A 12,700-nucleotide genomic window follows, 5' to 3' on the forward strand; every position below is an offset into this window, starting at 1 on the left:
ATCTCTCTGTGAACCACAAAAATAATAAAAGCTGAGGCCATTTCTAACATAATCTCTATCAGCAAGATGCCAGCGCTTTTCCAGATTTCCTAACGGGTCCCTGCTAATTCCATGCCAAAACTAGCAGTGGATTTCTTCCTTTTAATCTCCCCTAATGCCTTATTCGATTATTGTCACTGCTCTCCGACCGTGCACCGTCCCTTCAAACTCTAATTCCCCAACTGAAACAGCCAGACGAGGCTGAACCGCGGTGTGGAAATCAAACCGCGCTCACACACGCGCACAAAAGGGAGAAAACAACCAACTCCATCCGCACAACTGCACTTTTAGCTCATAACCCGCAGGGAGAGGGGAAAAGATGGGCTCTGGAAGTTGCTCCAGTTGACTAGGCGGAAGGCTATCTGGGAGCCCTGAGCGCAGTGCTGAAGCATGGCTTGGCTGTTCTCTTGGATATGCATCGCTATCTGGTGAGTAAGCTCTTCAGCAATGCTAAAGACAATCAAAGACTAAGCAACCCAACTCCCCTGCCCGGGGTCGAGTCAGTGGGGGAAAGAGGGTGGGTGGCGGGGTGTACGTTTCCTGGTGTTTCCCTGACGGCCCTGGCTAAAGAAAAGCAACCGTTGACTTTGCACAGAAGGGGAAGGAGTGGCTGGATGATGGCATTGTTGGTGTGTTAATTGCAGTATAGACAAGGCGCTGGGGAGCCAGACTGATGAAGGGAAACTGTACTCTGAAAACATCACCCGAATTCTGGATAACTTGTTGGATGGATATGACAACAGGCTCCGACCTGGATTTGGAGGTAGAGGAAACCCAGTATCTTTAACTGTAGCTCTCCCCTCCTCTTGTGTCCTATCTGTTGTTGAAAAGTAAATCGATCTTAGAGATAGGGAAACAGGTCCATGCCCTGGATTCCTACCCTCTTCTCCTATGGAGAGTCACACCAGTGAAAGGTGTCCTCCCACCCCGAGCCCCCCCTTCCAGATAGATGTCTCTCTTCCAAACAGATATGGGGCGGTTTGCCGAAAGTTTGCACCTGAATTACCCCTTCATAATGGAGCTGTTGACAGGAGAAACAATTGCTTTTGATTTACACAAAGCCTTAGACATCCAGAAGCAGGAGGTCAACGTGAAAACCGGTCCCCGCGTGCACACCGTTTGGTTTGCAATGTACTCGGGAACAAGTTCGAACAGCAGCTTTGCTGTGCCCCGGGGGGCCACGCTCCTGCCCGAGGCAAGTTGCTGTGTAGGTACGCGGACTGTTGAGTGCAGTCCTGGCGATAGCATACATCTCTTTACGTCGGACCCTGGCAGTGCTCAGAGCTTGTTTGAATGTCCGCTAGGTGCTGTTACAGAAGTCAAAACGGATATCTATGTGACCAGCTTCGGCCCCGTGTCAGACGTGGAGATGGTAAGACTCATTCTACATTGCATACCCCCGGGCCCCAGAAACAGTTCCCTTTTTGGCATTCTCGCCACACAAACCGTGGGATCTTTCCAGCACGGGAGCTTCGCTTGTCCCTGGCCCTGGTCTTGTTTTTCAGGATTCATTACGGTGGCATCTGAGTGGACTGTCATTAGAGCAGATTACTAGGTTTAATCTTCTTGACAATCTCTGTCTCTGAGGGACCGAGCAGAGAGCATTTTACTGTTGGGTTGCATATAGCTAGTTCCACAATCGTGTCAGCCTAACGGGCCGTGCAATTTCGGCAGCATGTGCAAGGAAAATTTGAGAGGAATGTGTTGCAAGTAAGTTTGTTTCCCAAGCTAAAGCAACGAGAGCAATTGTTGATTTGCTGAGCGTTGAAGGAAAGGAAGGATTGGTTAAAGATGCATAAGCACCATTAAGAAGATTGTAGGCATATGTGCCACAATGCATAGCTTTACAGCAGGGCTGCGTGTTAGGAAACAGTAAAATAAAGACAGGAGTAATTCAGGAAGACTGATGAGCTCAATCTTTCCCTTTTCTCAGTAGAGCAGTCGAAGCTATAAGGCGTGGCACCCGAAAACAGGCAGCTGCAGACTCCCATAAAAGTTATTCGTTTACAACAACGTGCATAGAAACCAATAGCAAGAGTTTAAACCATCGAAACTAAACCATTTTCCATGCTCCCCAAATAATCATGAAGCATATTTTCATTCTAGAAATGGTGTTCGCTCTCCAGCTATGAGTCACAGTGGCTGTATATTGTCTAACTTGGGTGGTTACTGTTAGGTGTCTCTATTTGGGCTTCTGAGTAACTTATTTAGGTGCTTGAATATGAATTTAGGAGACTAACTTTAGACACACCTACTTGAAAAGTTTGGACATGAACATTAGAAAAAAGTTTTTGCAAACATTAATTTGCAGTAGTACTATGAAGTAACTTGACATGCTGTGTAATCACACTATAATGAATATGTATAAGATTTTTGTAGCAAATATGCAAAAGGATTTGCATAAGAGATATTTAGGGTGTCTTTTTTGTTCACTGTCGCTAAGTACTGAGAGTTTATTTTAGCAGTTATAAAGCGTATAAAATGAGACATTTGTATCTCCTTACAATTGCAGTCATTTGAATTATATATATAAATAAATTATATACATAAATGTTTTGTGAGAGCAAAATGAACTTTCTTTGTATTCATATCAAATTATCTGTTCAATGATTAATTTGCAGCTCTTTATTAAAATAGTAAGAAAATAGGATATTTTTCTCATAGACTGGCTTTTTTTTTTTTTTTTTTAGCAACTACTTGATAATAGGATTAACACGATTAAGCAGCGGTGAATGAAATGTGGTTACCATGTGTGTTGTCTTCCACTGAGTTATAGTAGGTCAGTACTGTTGGCCACGACCTATGATTGATTTGTTTTCCTGTAGGAATACACAATGGATGTTTTCTTTCGGCAGACATGGACTGATGAGAGGTTGAAGTTTAGTGGGCCAACTGAAATTCTTAGATTGAACAATTTAATGGTCAGTAAGATCTGGACACCAGACACCTTTTTTAGAAATGGAAAAAAGTCGATTGCTCATAATATGACAACTCCTAACAAACTTTTCAGAATTATGCAGAATGGAACTATTCTTTATACGATGAGGTAAGATGCTACTGTGCTGTTTCCCATTCAACTTGTTTTCTTCAGCTAATGAAGGGACTGAGTACAATTTATTTTAATGTATTTTAGACTGACCATTAATGCTGATTGTCCCATGCGGCTGGTAAACTTCCCTATGGATGGGCATGCTTGTCCATTGAAGTTTGGGAGCTGTAAGTTTTGTAAAAGTTTCAGATTTTTTAATATTTATTCATATTTGAACAACAGGATGTAGGGCACGTTAGTGACTTTAAGAACTTGAAAATGGGGTCTTAGGGCAGTCCTTAATGGGAGTTAACTAACTATAGGCCCATATTCCACATCAGAATCTGCTCATGCATACCACTAGGACCAGGGCTTTGCATAGTCAGAGGAATCCAGGCTAGTGGATCTCATTGTAAGCTCATGGCTATAAATTGTATTGTTTTTTGTTATTCTGACACAGCCAAGTCTATACTGGTACCTTTTAAACAAATCTATTGTTTTAGCAGTGAAGAAAGATTATCATTACATGCCCTCACCTATTAAAGAAACTGGTATATTTTGAATGAAGAAATATGCTGAAATGACCACTTGCAATCAACAGACTTTCTGCCCTCAGCTGGAGGGAACCACCCCTCCACTGTGGGCAATAGCGGAGTAAGTGGGATAACTCTCAGGGCCCTGACAGTCTCAGAGAACCACATGTGGCAGATACACATCAAGAGGGGGCTTATGCAGAGAAAGGGGGAACCATCATTCCAGGGAGCCATAGTGATAGCTTATGTTTATTAATAAGGCCCTTTAATGGTAGGTAGATGGGTGGTGGTTGTAGTCTATATAGAAAAGGGGGAAAACAAATACAAAGGCCATGGGTACAGAGTCACCTTTTATTTATTGAGGGAAACAAGACAAATATTAAGGGAGCACAACGCATTATGATTTGATAGGGAATTTTAAAATTAGAATAAAAAAGAACCTTAACATAATTCAAAACCCTCAAGCTGAGGCATGTTCTTAGTCTATGTTATGGGTTCTCAACCAGGGCATGACTACCGTCTACCCTTCTTATGTTGCTAAATGGGAGAAAAGGGTCCTGTGTAGATGCTAGCTACATGGGAGCCAGGGTGGAAGAGGAAGGTTGAGAAGGAGAAGTTATTTACCCTCATCCTTCCTCTCCCCCGTCCTGTTTGTTATGCTCAGGAGTTCAATCTTAATTAGAATTGAATTTTAATTAGATTAGAAAGAGCTTGTAATGGTAGGGACCAAGTCTCCTTGTTTGTACAACACCTACCATAGTGGGGCCATCGTATTTATTTTGGCCATTAGGCACTACTGTAATACAATTAATACTATCGATTCTTTCCTCCATGATACCCCAGATGCCTATCCAAAAAGTGAAATCATTTACACATGGAAAAAAGGACCTCTATATTCTGTAGAAGTACCACAAGAGTCTTCCAGTCTCCTCCAGTATGATCTTATAGGACAAACAGTGTCTAGTGAAACAATTAAATCTAACACAGGTAAGACATAGCCTCATGTAGAATTGACACATTATAAAAGACTCATTGGAAACCAACTAAATTGCTCTCGTTTTTATCTCTTAAGTGTTTACTCTTCTCCCCCTAACTAAAATTGCTGAAAAGTTTCGTTTGTTTCCTGCAAAAGACTGATTTTCAACATATTGCTCATGGGTGGGCAAAGTTTAATGCAACTTCCAGGAATGCTGCTTTTTCAGTAGCAGAATAACATATCAAAGTAATAACTGATTCACCTTTTCCCTTTATCTCAGTTGATTCACTTTAGCTTCTATTGATCAGCTAAACTTTACCGTATAGTAGGAGGCCCATTATTCGCCACTGCTTTCCTCAAAACACAGCATATTAATTTAAGACATTCCAAGCTTTACTCCAGTAACGTTCTTTCATATATTGCCAAAATAATGCTGACATACTTGTCTCCTAACAGGTGAATACGTAATAATGACAGTTTATTTCCACTTGCAAAGGAAGATGGGCTACTTCATGATACAGATTTATACTCCCTGCATTATGACAGTCATTCTTTCTCAGGTGTCTTTCTGGATTAATAAGGAGTCTGTTCCAGCTAGAACAGTTTTTGGTATGCTTTGTTAAAGTCTCTGCAACAGCTCATGTCATCATTCCATTTATTCATCGCCTTTCATTGCTTGTTTGTTGCAGGTGAATATTCACTTCAGCTGCTCTATTTTCATCTGCAAAGAAAAATAGGCTACTATCTCATTCAGATATATATTCCATGCACCATGACTGTAGTCCTGTCTCAAGTTGTATTTTGGATCAACAAAGAATCTGTTCCAGCAAGAACTGTGGCTGGTATTAATGTTTTTACCATGAAATTAATTCGTTGTATTGAATCCACAGTATTGAACAGCTACTGTAGTGTGATGGGAATTTGTTTTTAAGTAGAGAAAGAAAAAGCTAATGGATCCCAGGGAACAAAAATAAATAATTATATTGAAACCAAATCAATAATGTTAAAAAAATCCTACTGGGAACATAATTCTGTTCTCAGAAAATTTACATCGTCAGTTTTGACTATTTCTGCTGTGTAATGTCCATAGACATTCCAGGCATATGTGCACGGAGAATTTCAGAGTTAAGATCCACCATTCAGATTTGAGAAAAGAAGTTTTCCCTTGATTTGTGTTCTGTTAAAACCAATACTTAGATTCAAAGAAAGGTTTACCTATAAAATTAATGAAAAGTAAATGTATAGTGTTAAATTGGAGAAGTCTATGAAAAGTTATGTTAAAAGAGTGACAAAATGCAAACAGAAACCCCATCACAAGCTCTCTTCTCTGCCTGTCTCTCATGACACTGGGCCTCCTTCTCTCCAATGACTTGGGTTAATGGGTGGACTATCAAGTTGTATATTTTGGATTCTCATGTCTCATTTATATATATTGGCTTTTGTAACTTAGACTCTTCTGTTTACTTCATTCTTAATTTTGGACCCGTACTATGCCCATCAACATCAAAGACAAAACTTCTACCAACCAAATGGTTGAGAAGGACTGGAGTATACTTAGAGCTGGACAAAAAATTCTCATCAAAAATATTTACAGTGAAAAATGGAGAAAAATTGTAAATTTTAATGCGTTTTTCCCCATATCATTTTTCAACCAGCTCTAGGTATACTATTGTAAGTTCCATGGAGCCCAGTCCTGTAGTCTTTGTATAGACCAAACTCCTGTATTTGCCTTTTATACTAAGACTGCAGGATCTAGGGTCATATTTTCAAAAATTTTGGTTGCCCAGCTTCAGGGGAGAGGAGGATTGTTTTTTATGGGTCTCACTTAACTGCAATGGAACTATGAATACACGTACAGCTACTTATGTGCATGTTAGAGCCAATGGACACCTTGGGCCCAATTTTTAGAAGTGCCAAGCGCACACAACTTTCATTGACTTGAAATAGAGTTGTGCGTGCTTGTTCATTCTTACAATCCTAACTGCAGTTGGGCACCCTAAAAAACAAAAACGTGAAACCCAAAATTAGAGGCCACTTTTGAAAGTTTGGAGATTAATTTTTATTTTCTTAAGCATTCAGACAGAACTGTAAAGAATAATCATGTACTGGGATGAGATGATATAATAGATTATAAAGGGTGCTTTATTGCTGTTGAAGTGCAGTGTGTATAGAAGAAATGTGGGCTGACAATCTGACATCATAATACATAATAATAACTCCCAGTACTGTGTTGTTCATGGAACAGTTACAGATGATCAGAAACATATCATGGCATATTTGGTGAAATGTATACTCTTCACCTGACAGGCTGAATGGGTGATTTGGAACTGCTCAGTCTATTGGGTAAATAGGTCTTCAGACTAATTTTTTAAAAAAAATATTTACAAACATCTGAAATGACAGCTCTTATGAGCTATTTCAGGCTGACGAGTAAATACAGAATTAGGAACAGAGGAATAGTCTTAGAAAACACAGTAAATGAAAATGCCATTGCCAGTTTTGCTGAAAATTAGTAATACCAAGACTGACACTTTGTATAAAAAAAACCACCAAGTCCATCACTCCTTATTCAGGGCATTCAGTCCAATGACTATACTGAAAGTTTCACCAGAGTAAGGACTGAAGGATTTATCCCCATTACAGTCTGAATCTGCAGTCTTTATTCAGACAAAACTGCCTTGACTCCAGAGAGTTTCACCTGCAAAATGATTGTGGGGTCCGTTCCTTACTACCTAGAGCAAATTTTCAGGCCCAGTGACAAATCAGAGGTTTAAAATGGAAGGTCTGACATCTCATTATGTATAACATTGGAAAATGCTGATGTTATAATTAGTATCTAAGTGAATTTGACTAGAAAAGTCATCTGAATTTCCCCAAATTAAAGGTTTAAAGAGGGGGAAAGGAGAAATTAATGATGGGAGATTAAAGCTAGTTTTCTAAAACCAGTTCCAATATTATATAAATGGGACAACATTGTAAGCAGATTGAATCCCTCAAAAAGGGGTGCAAGATTACAGTCTACAAATATAAGGAATGCTGTGAGCCCAAGATGAAGAAGCAGCAGGGGTCATAAAGATCTGCTTGCTAGAACCCTCTGAAAGAAACAGTGTGGTAGGCAGAACCATCTCAGGTACAGTAGTACTCCTTTGTACTGCTATGTACTCAAAAAGGGCCATGCATTCCCAATATATGTGTTACTCCTGCCCTGGACTGGAATAAAGAACATGGGTATTTCTAAGTTATCCTTTAGCTCACACCCACTCTGTTCCTGGTGTCACCACTTCATCCAGATGCCATGTCTGTCTCAAGAGTCCTCACAAAGAGTCCCCTCTATATGAATTTTAGCTAATAGGTTCAGGATAGAAAATTTTATGCACAGATAGATATGATCACCTTTCTCTTGTTTTTGTATCACACTGGTAGCCAATATTTGACTGTTGATCTAGCATATTCATTAAAATCTCAGATGTGGAAAGATTCTTAAAGCAAAATTATATTGTGCAAGTAGTGAAATAAAATGAATTTTACATAGTTATGTTAACCAATCTCTCTTAAAACTTACTGAGAAATATTCAAAATTACAGCCAAAAATAAGCAAATATCAATTGTACAGTTTTTTTCAACTGTATTTTAGCATTCTGCTAGATAAAGCAAATTTTGTCAATCCAGAGCATTTCAAGAAAACCACCTTCTAAAATCATTCAGCCCTCACTGATAGGAATCTTTCAGATTCCTAATATCTAAATTCCAGTAGTTGTAAGTATTTATACAGACACTGAATCATTACATTACTAAATATTGCTAAATAGCACATGACCATGTTCTAATCTCAGCACACGTAATCTTGAAAAGTTCACTTGTGTGCATATGTGAGACATGGACTTTTGGCATTGAACTATACCTCAGGCTTATGTATACTCCTGTTATAAAAATGTCTGCCAGATTTGGGGGATGGGAGATACTGTTTTTTTTTTAAATCTTCTACTTGCTTTTATTAAAAACGTGTTAGGTTATGACATTGGAACAGTGGTACTCAACTGCAGATAGTTGACAAGCTGCAGCTTGAGAGAGAGTTGCAGAGAGAACCTAAAATAATCAACTCACATAGTCCAGAAGCTGCAGTGAGATGTTACATCAGTATGTGATGACACTGCATTCTCATTGCTCAGCATCATTCATAGCATACTGATGATCAATACAACGTACCATAACATTTTCTACCTTCCCACCCACCCTTTCCTGACCACTGGGAGGAGAGAAGCAGTGTTCTGCAATCTATTTACTTCAATATATGCTATCCCCAGACCCACCTGCCACAGTAAAGAGTGAACATTGATTTTGGAAACTTGCATGCCATGAGATCTCTTTGTTCTATCAGGCATCTGTGGGGAATATGTGAGTGATCAACCCTATTCTCACTTCAAATAGGAAGAATGAGTAGAAGGTTAATCAGGCATATGTATGCCATAAAACATGAAAAACATAATGTGTGTCAAGAGACAGAGGTTCAGACTTGTTCTGTTGGAACAAATGTGGACCTTAAACGTTATGGTGTTTTCCACACCTACCTGTCTCTAGGAATATGCAAACTGGGGGTCCTCATAAATGTATGAAATATCTTAGTGAATCTTACAAACACTTTGATCAAATTAGGCAGTCATTTTTTTCCACAAAGAAATAAAAATGCTGCATATGGGACTATTCCTCAGACACGTCCTGTTCTTATCTAAAAGTTCTCAGGGCTCTAGCATGCCACTGGTCTTCATGCAGAATTCCCATGAATTCTGTATGACATCTTATGTCCATCTAATGTAACCTCAAAGGTGGTTGGGGGGGGGGGGGGAGAGAAGGATGCTGAAATTACATGTCACTAAATTATAGTATTTTAACCTGGATTACAGCAATAGATGGTGCTCACTAACCTATAGGTAAAATAGGTTTTTGAAATCTGAGCACTTCCCTTCTTATATGGGAATTGCCATGTGTGGTCCTCATGTCATTCCTGCAAATACCTTCTCTAGAAAGTGGTGCTTCCAGGCATGTTGTTATGTCCATGTTTTAGCATCATTCTAGAAAGAATCCCTACTCAGTAGCTGGGTATCTAAACTTTACATTTGTGTACCATTTTAAAATAAGGCATACAGTCTAGGGTGGCTTATTCACTATGATTAGATATACAAATATGAACTATTTGAAGCACAAGGAGTACTTTGCAATCTGTTAATCAGCTGAGAGGGAGCACAGTAATGAAACAATAGGAAGTGTAATCTACAGAGTAAGCAATATGGATATAAGCAAAATCCTAATACCTTGATTTTCATTCTGTTATTTTAAAGGGATTACAACAGTTCTAACAATGACCACTTTAAGCATCAGTGCCCGCCACTCTTTGCCCAAGGTGTCTTATGCTACTGCCATGGATTGGTTCATAGCTGTGTGCTTTGCCTTTGTCTTCTCTGCACTTATCGAGTTTGCAGCTGTCAACTACTTTACCAACCTGCAGACTCAGAGAGCAATGAGGAAGGCAGCCCGGGCAGCAGCACTAACAGCAGCACTAGCCGCAGCAACTGTACCAGCAGAGGACGAGACGGTCTCGGTAATTGCTCATTTTTCTAATAATAATAAGCGTCATATAGGAGGAGACAGCCGAAGTAGTGACCGCAAAACAATTGAACAATGTTAAAGTGATCTTAGTCTGGAACAGATTACATAACTGAGTCACATCCATGCAAATGTCAAGGAAGTTATTGCTCTAACATCAGACGGTGAAAGTAGTTCATTTTCAGTTGTTTGTATAAAGTGGAGATCTTCTTCTTCGGTCATTCTGATTTGTATAAAGCAAAATAATTAAAGAAAAAACAACATTAGACAAATGTGACACACAAATACTTTCTTTAAGCAATGCTATAAATACTGTGATTCACGGAAATAATCCCTTGTATGTGGACTACATCATAGTAAGATTGCAGAATTTGTAGGGCACTGTTCAAAAAAGAGTGAGAGCATGCATTGGCTGGATGGTTATTGGATCACTGTAATATACATACCATAAGTGGGTCAACTGGGGGAAGGGGAATTAGCTTTTACATAAACTTGGCATCTGTTACTCGAATAAAGAGCTGTGTTGGTGGAAGCTTTGAGAAAGACACAGAGATACAGTTTTAAAGGAAGAGGGGTAAATATTCAGCACATGTGATAGACAGAAATGCTTTCTCTTATCAAAAGCAAGATATGTTAAATGGTTGAAGATCGGTTTTAAATATTTTCACTACCAAGTCTCCCTAAGTGATGATATGGCCCCCATTATCACCAACTTCAGTTTATTTATATGCACAACACTAATGCAAGGTAAGTTAATACTGTGTTATCATCATCTCCATTTACAGATAGGGAACTGAGGCACATAATGATTAAGGGACTTGCCCAGGGTAATCCAGAAAGTGGGTAGCACAACTGAACCCAGTTCTCTTGAATACCAGTCCACTGCCTTAACCACAAAGCCATTCTTCTTCTCCATTTCACATCTCAGAGTCCCTAGCTAAAACATTTCTATTTAAATGTGTTTTAAAACAGCTAAAACTGTAACAAGCTAGGTGTACCCAAAACCATTTAATGAGTAGTAGGGTCCATTTACTAACAAAGGTGTAGTTGTACAGCCTGTTACTGTTCCCCATTGAAATAAAAAGCAACATTTTCCTTAACATCAGTGGCAGAAGAACTGGGCTCATAAATCTCAGGGCTTGTCTAGAAAAACAGTTAGTGTGTGGCAAGCTGGGGTGCAAGTCTACAGTGCACTAGTTTATACCGCAGCTTGCCGCACGCTAACTAGACAAGCCCTCAGTGTATTTTAGTAAAGATTTGTTTTAGCATTGGGGAAAAAATATGAGACTCCAGAAAAGATGGACAAAAAAAAAAAGCAGATTATACTCATAAGATCTTTTGTCTTTCAGAAAAGTTTAAAGAAACCGTATCACACATTAACAACTCAGAAAATGAATGCTTTTTTCCTGCCCAGATTGTGTAAAATGAGGTTAAAGAACCTCTGCAAAAAACTCAAGCAAGACTGACTTGAGCAAAGCTAGTAATGTGTGATAGAGTTTGCAGAAGTTTGCAATCATGGATAATGAAAAAGTAGATTTTCAATTTTGATGAAACTTGTAAATAAATATGCATAACGTAAATCTAAATGTGCATGTAGAATATTTACATTTTTATTATTCTAAGGAACCCTTAATAATAAGTTGCCTCATCAAAACTTGCAATAAAAACAGATAATATATTTGTTAATGTTCAGATAAAGTAATTTTTTTCAAATGTCATGACATTTGAGAAAGGCTCAGTTGTTATGACTGAAATATTATCATTTGACTGAGGACATTACATACCCTATGGGCTGTATATTGTAACAGCAAATTAATGCTACAAAGGAAAATGCTACAGATCTAAAGACTCGGAGCACTTTAAAAGATCCCTAGTCCTCTTTTTTTTCAAATATAGCTTTTTCACAGGAAATCACTCAGGCAAATATCAAAATACTAAGTTAAATAGATCACCTTGCATGACACAGTAAAAGAAAATATTAACAGAAAGCACATCACTATATTAGAATAAGAACCCTAAACTGGAAAGATATTTCGGGTCTGAATCCCTGAATAATGAATCAATGCTCTTCATCATTTGTTCCATTTAAAGACCCAAATATATAGAATACTAAAGAAAATATAATATGATCTGTAGAGGGTCCATTATAGATAAACAATGAAATTAATTCAGAAAGGACAGAAGGAGGAGAAAAGAACAATGTGATAATGGTCCATAAAGTCCTGTGTTCTTGGAGAAGACAAAAATGTAATTTTACACAATTTAGAGTCCAAACACATTAGGCAGAGACATCAAATTATATCCAGTAAAACACTTACGTAAGTACTGCAATGATTAAAATTCTGAGATCCCAGAAGAAAAAAATTATATTAGAAGATCCAACTCCTCTTCATAGGTAGACAAACATTTGCCTCATTTTTTTTTTTAAGACACCGATACATACAGTGGAACCTGAGTAAGACAATGTGGCTCAAGGAGGCCTGGCAGGAAAACTTGCCCAATGGAGTTCCTATTTGCTGTTCC

At 38.6% G+C, this 12,700-nt stretch overlaps 1 protein-coding gene across 2 annotated transcripts in view; it reads left to right on the forward strand.

Moving 5' to 3' along the window:
• The first annotated feature begins 238 nt into the window (after nt 1-238).
• GABRA6 (gamma-aminobutyric acid type A receptor subunit alpha6) overlaps nt 239-12,700 on the forward strand; it is a 29,667-nt gene continuing 17,205 nt past the window's right edge. For both annotated transcript variants that reach the window (XM_074962112.1, XM_074962111.1), the window contains exons 1-8: nt 239-467; nt 684-802; nt 1,344-1,411; nt 2,865-3,085; nt 3,173-3,255; nt 4,444-4,587; nt 5,033-5,185; nt 9,913-10,172. In XM_074962112.1, the coding sequence (XP_074818213.1) occupies nt 430-467; nt 684-802; nt 1,344-1,411; nt 2,865-3,085; nt 3,173-3,255; nt 4,444-4,587; nt 5,033-5,185; nt 9,913-10,172 (1,086 nt within the window). In that variant the 5' untranslated portion in view covers nt 239-429. The remainder of the gene's footprint in view (nt 468-683; nt 803-1,343; nt 1,412-2,864; nt 3,086-3,172; nt 3,256-4,443; nt 4,588-5,032; nt 5,186-9,912; nt 10,173-12,700) is intronic.

This window comes from Natator depressus, chromosome 8 (assembly GCF_965152275.1).
Source record: "Natator depressus isolate rNatDep1 chromosome 8, rNatDep2.hap1, whole genome shotgun sequence".
In the NCBI taxonomy this organism is placed as follows: domain Eukaryota; kingdom Metazoa; phylum Chordata; order Testudines; family Cheloniidae; genus Natator; species Natator depressus.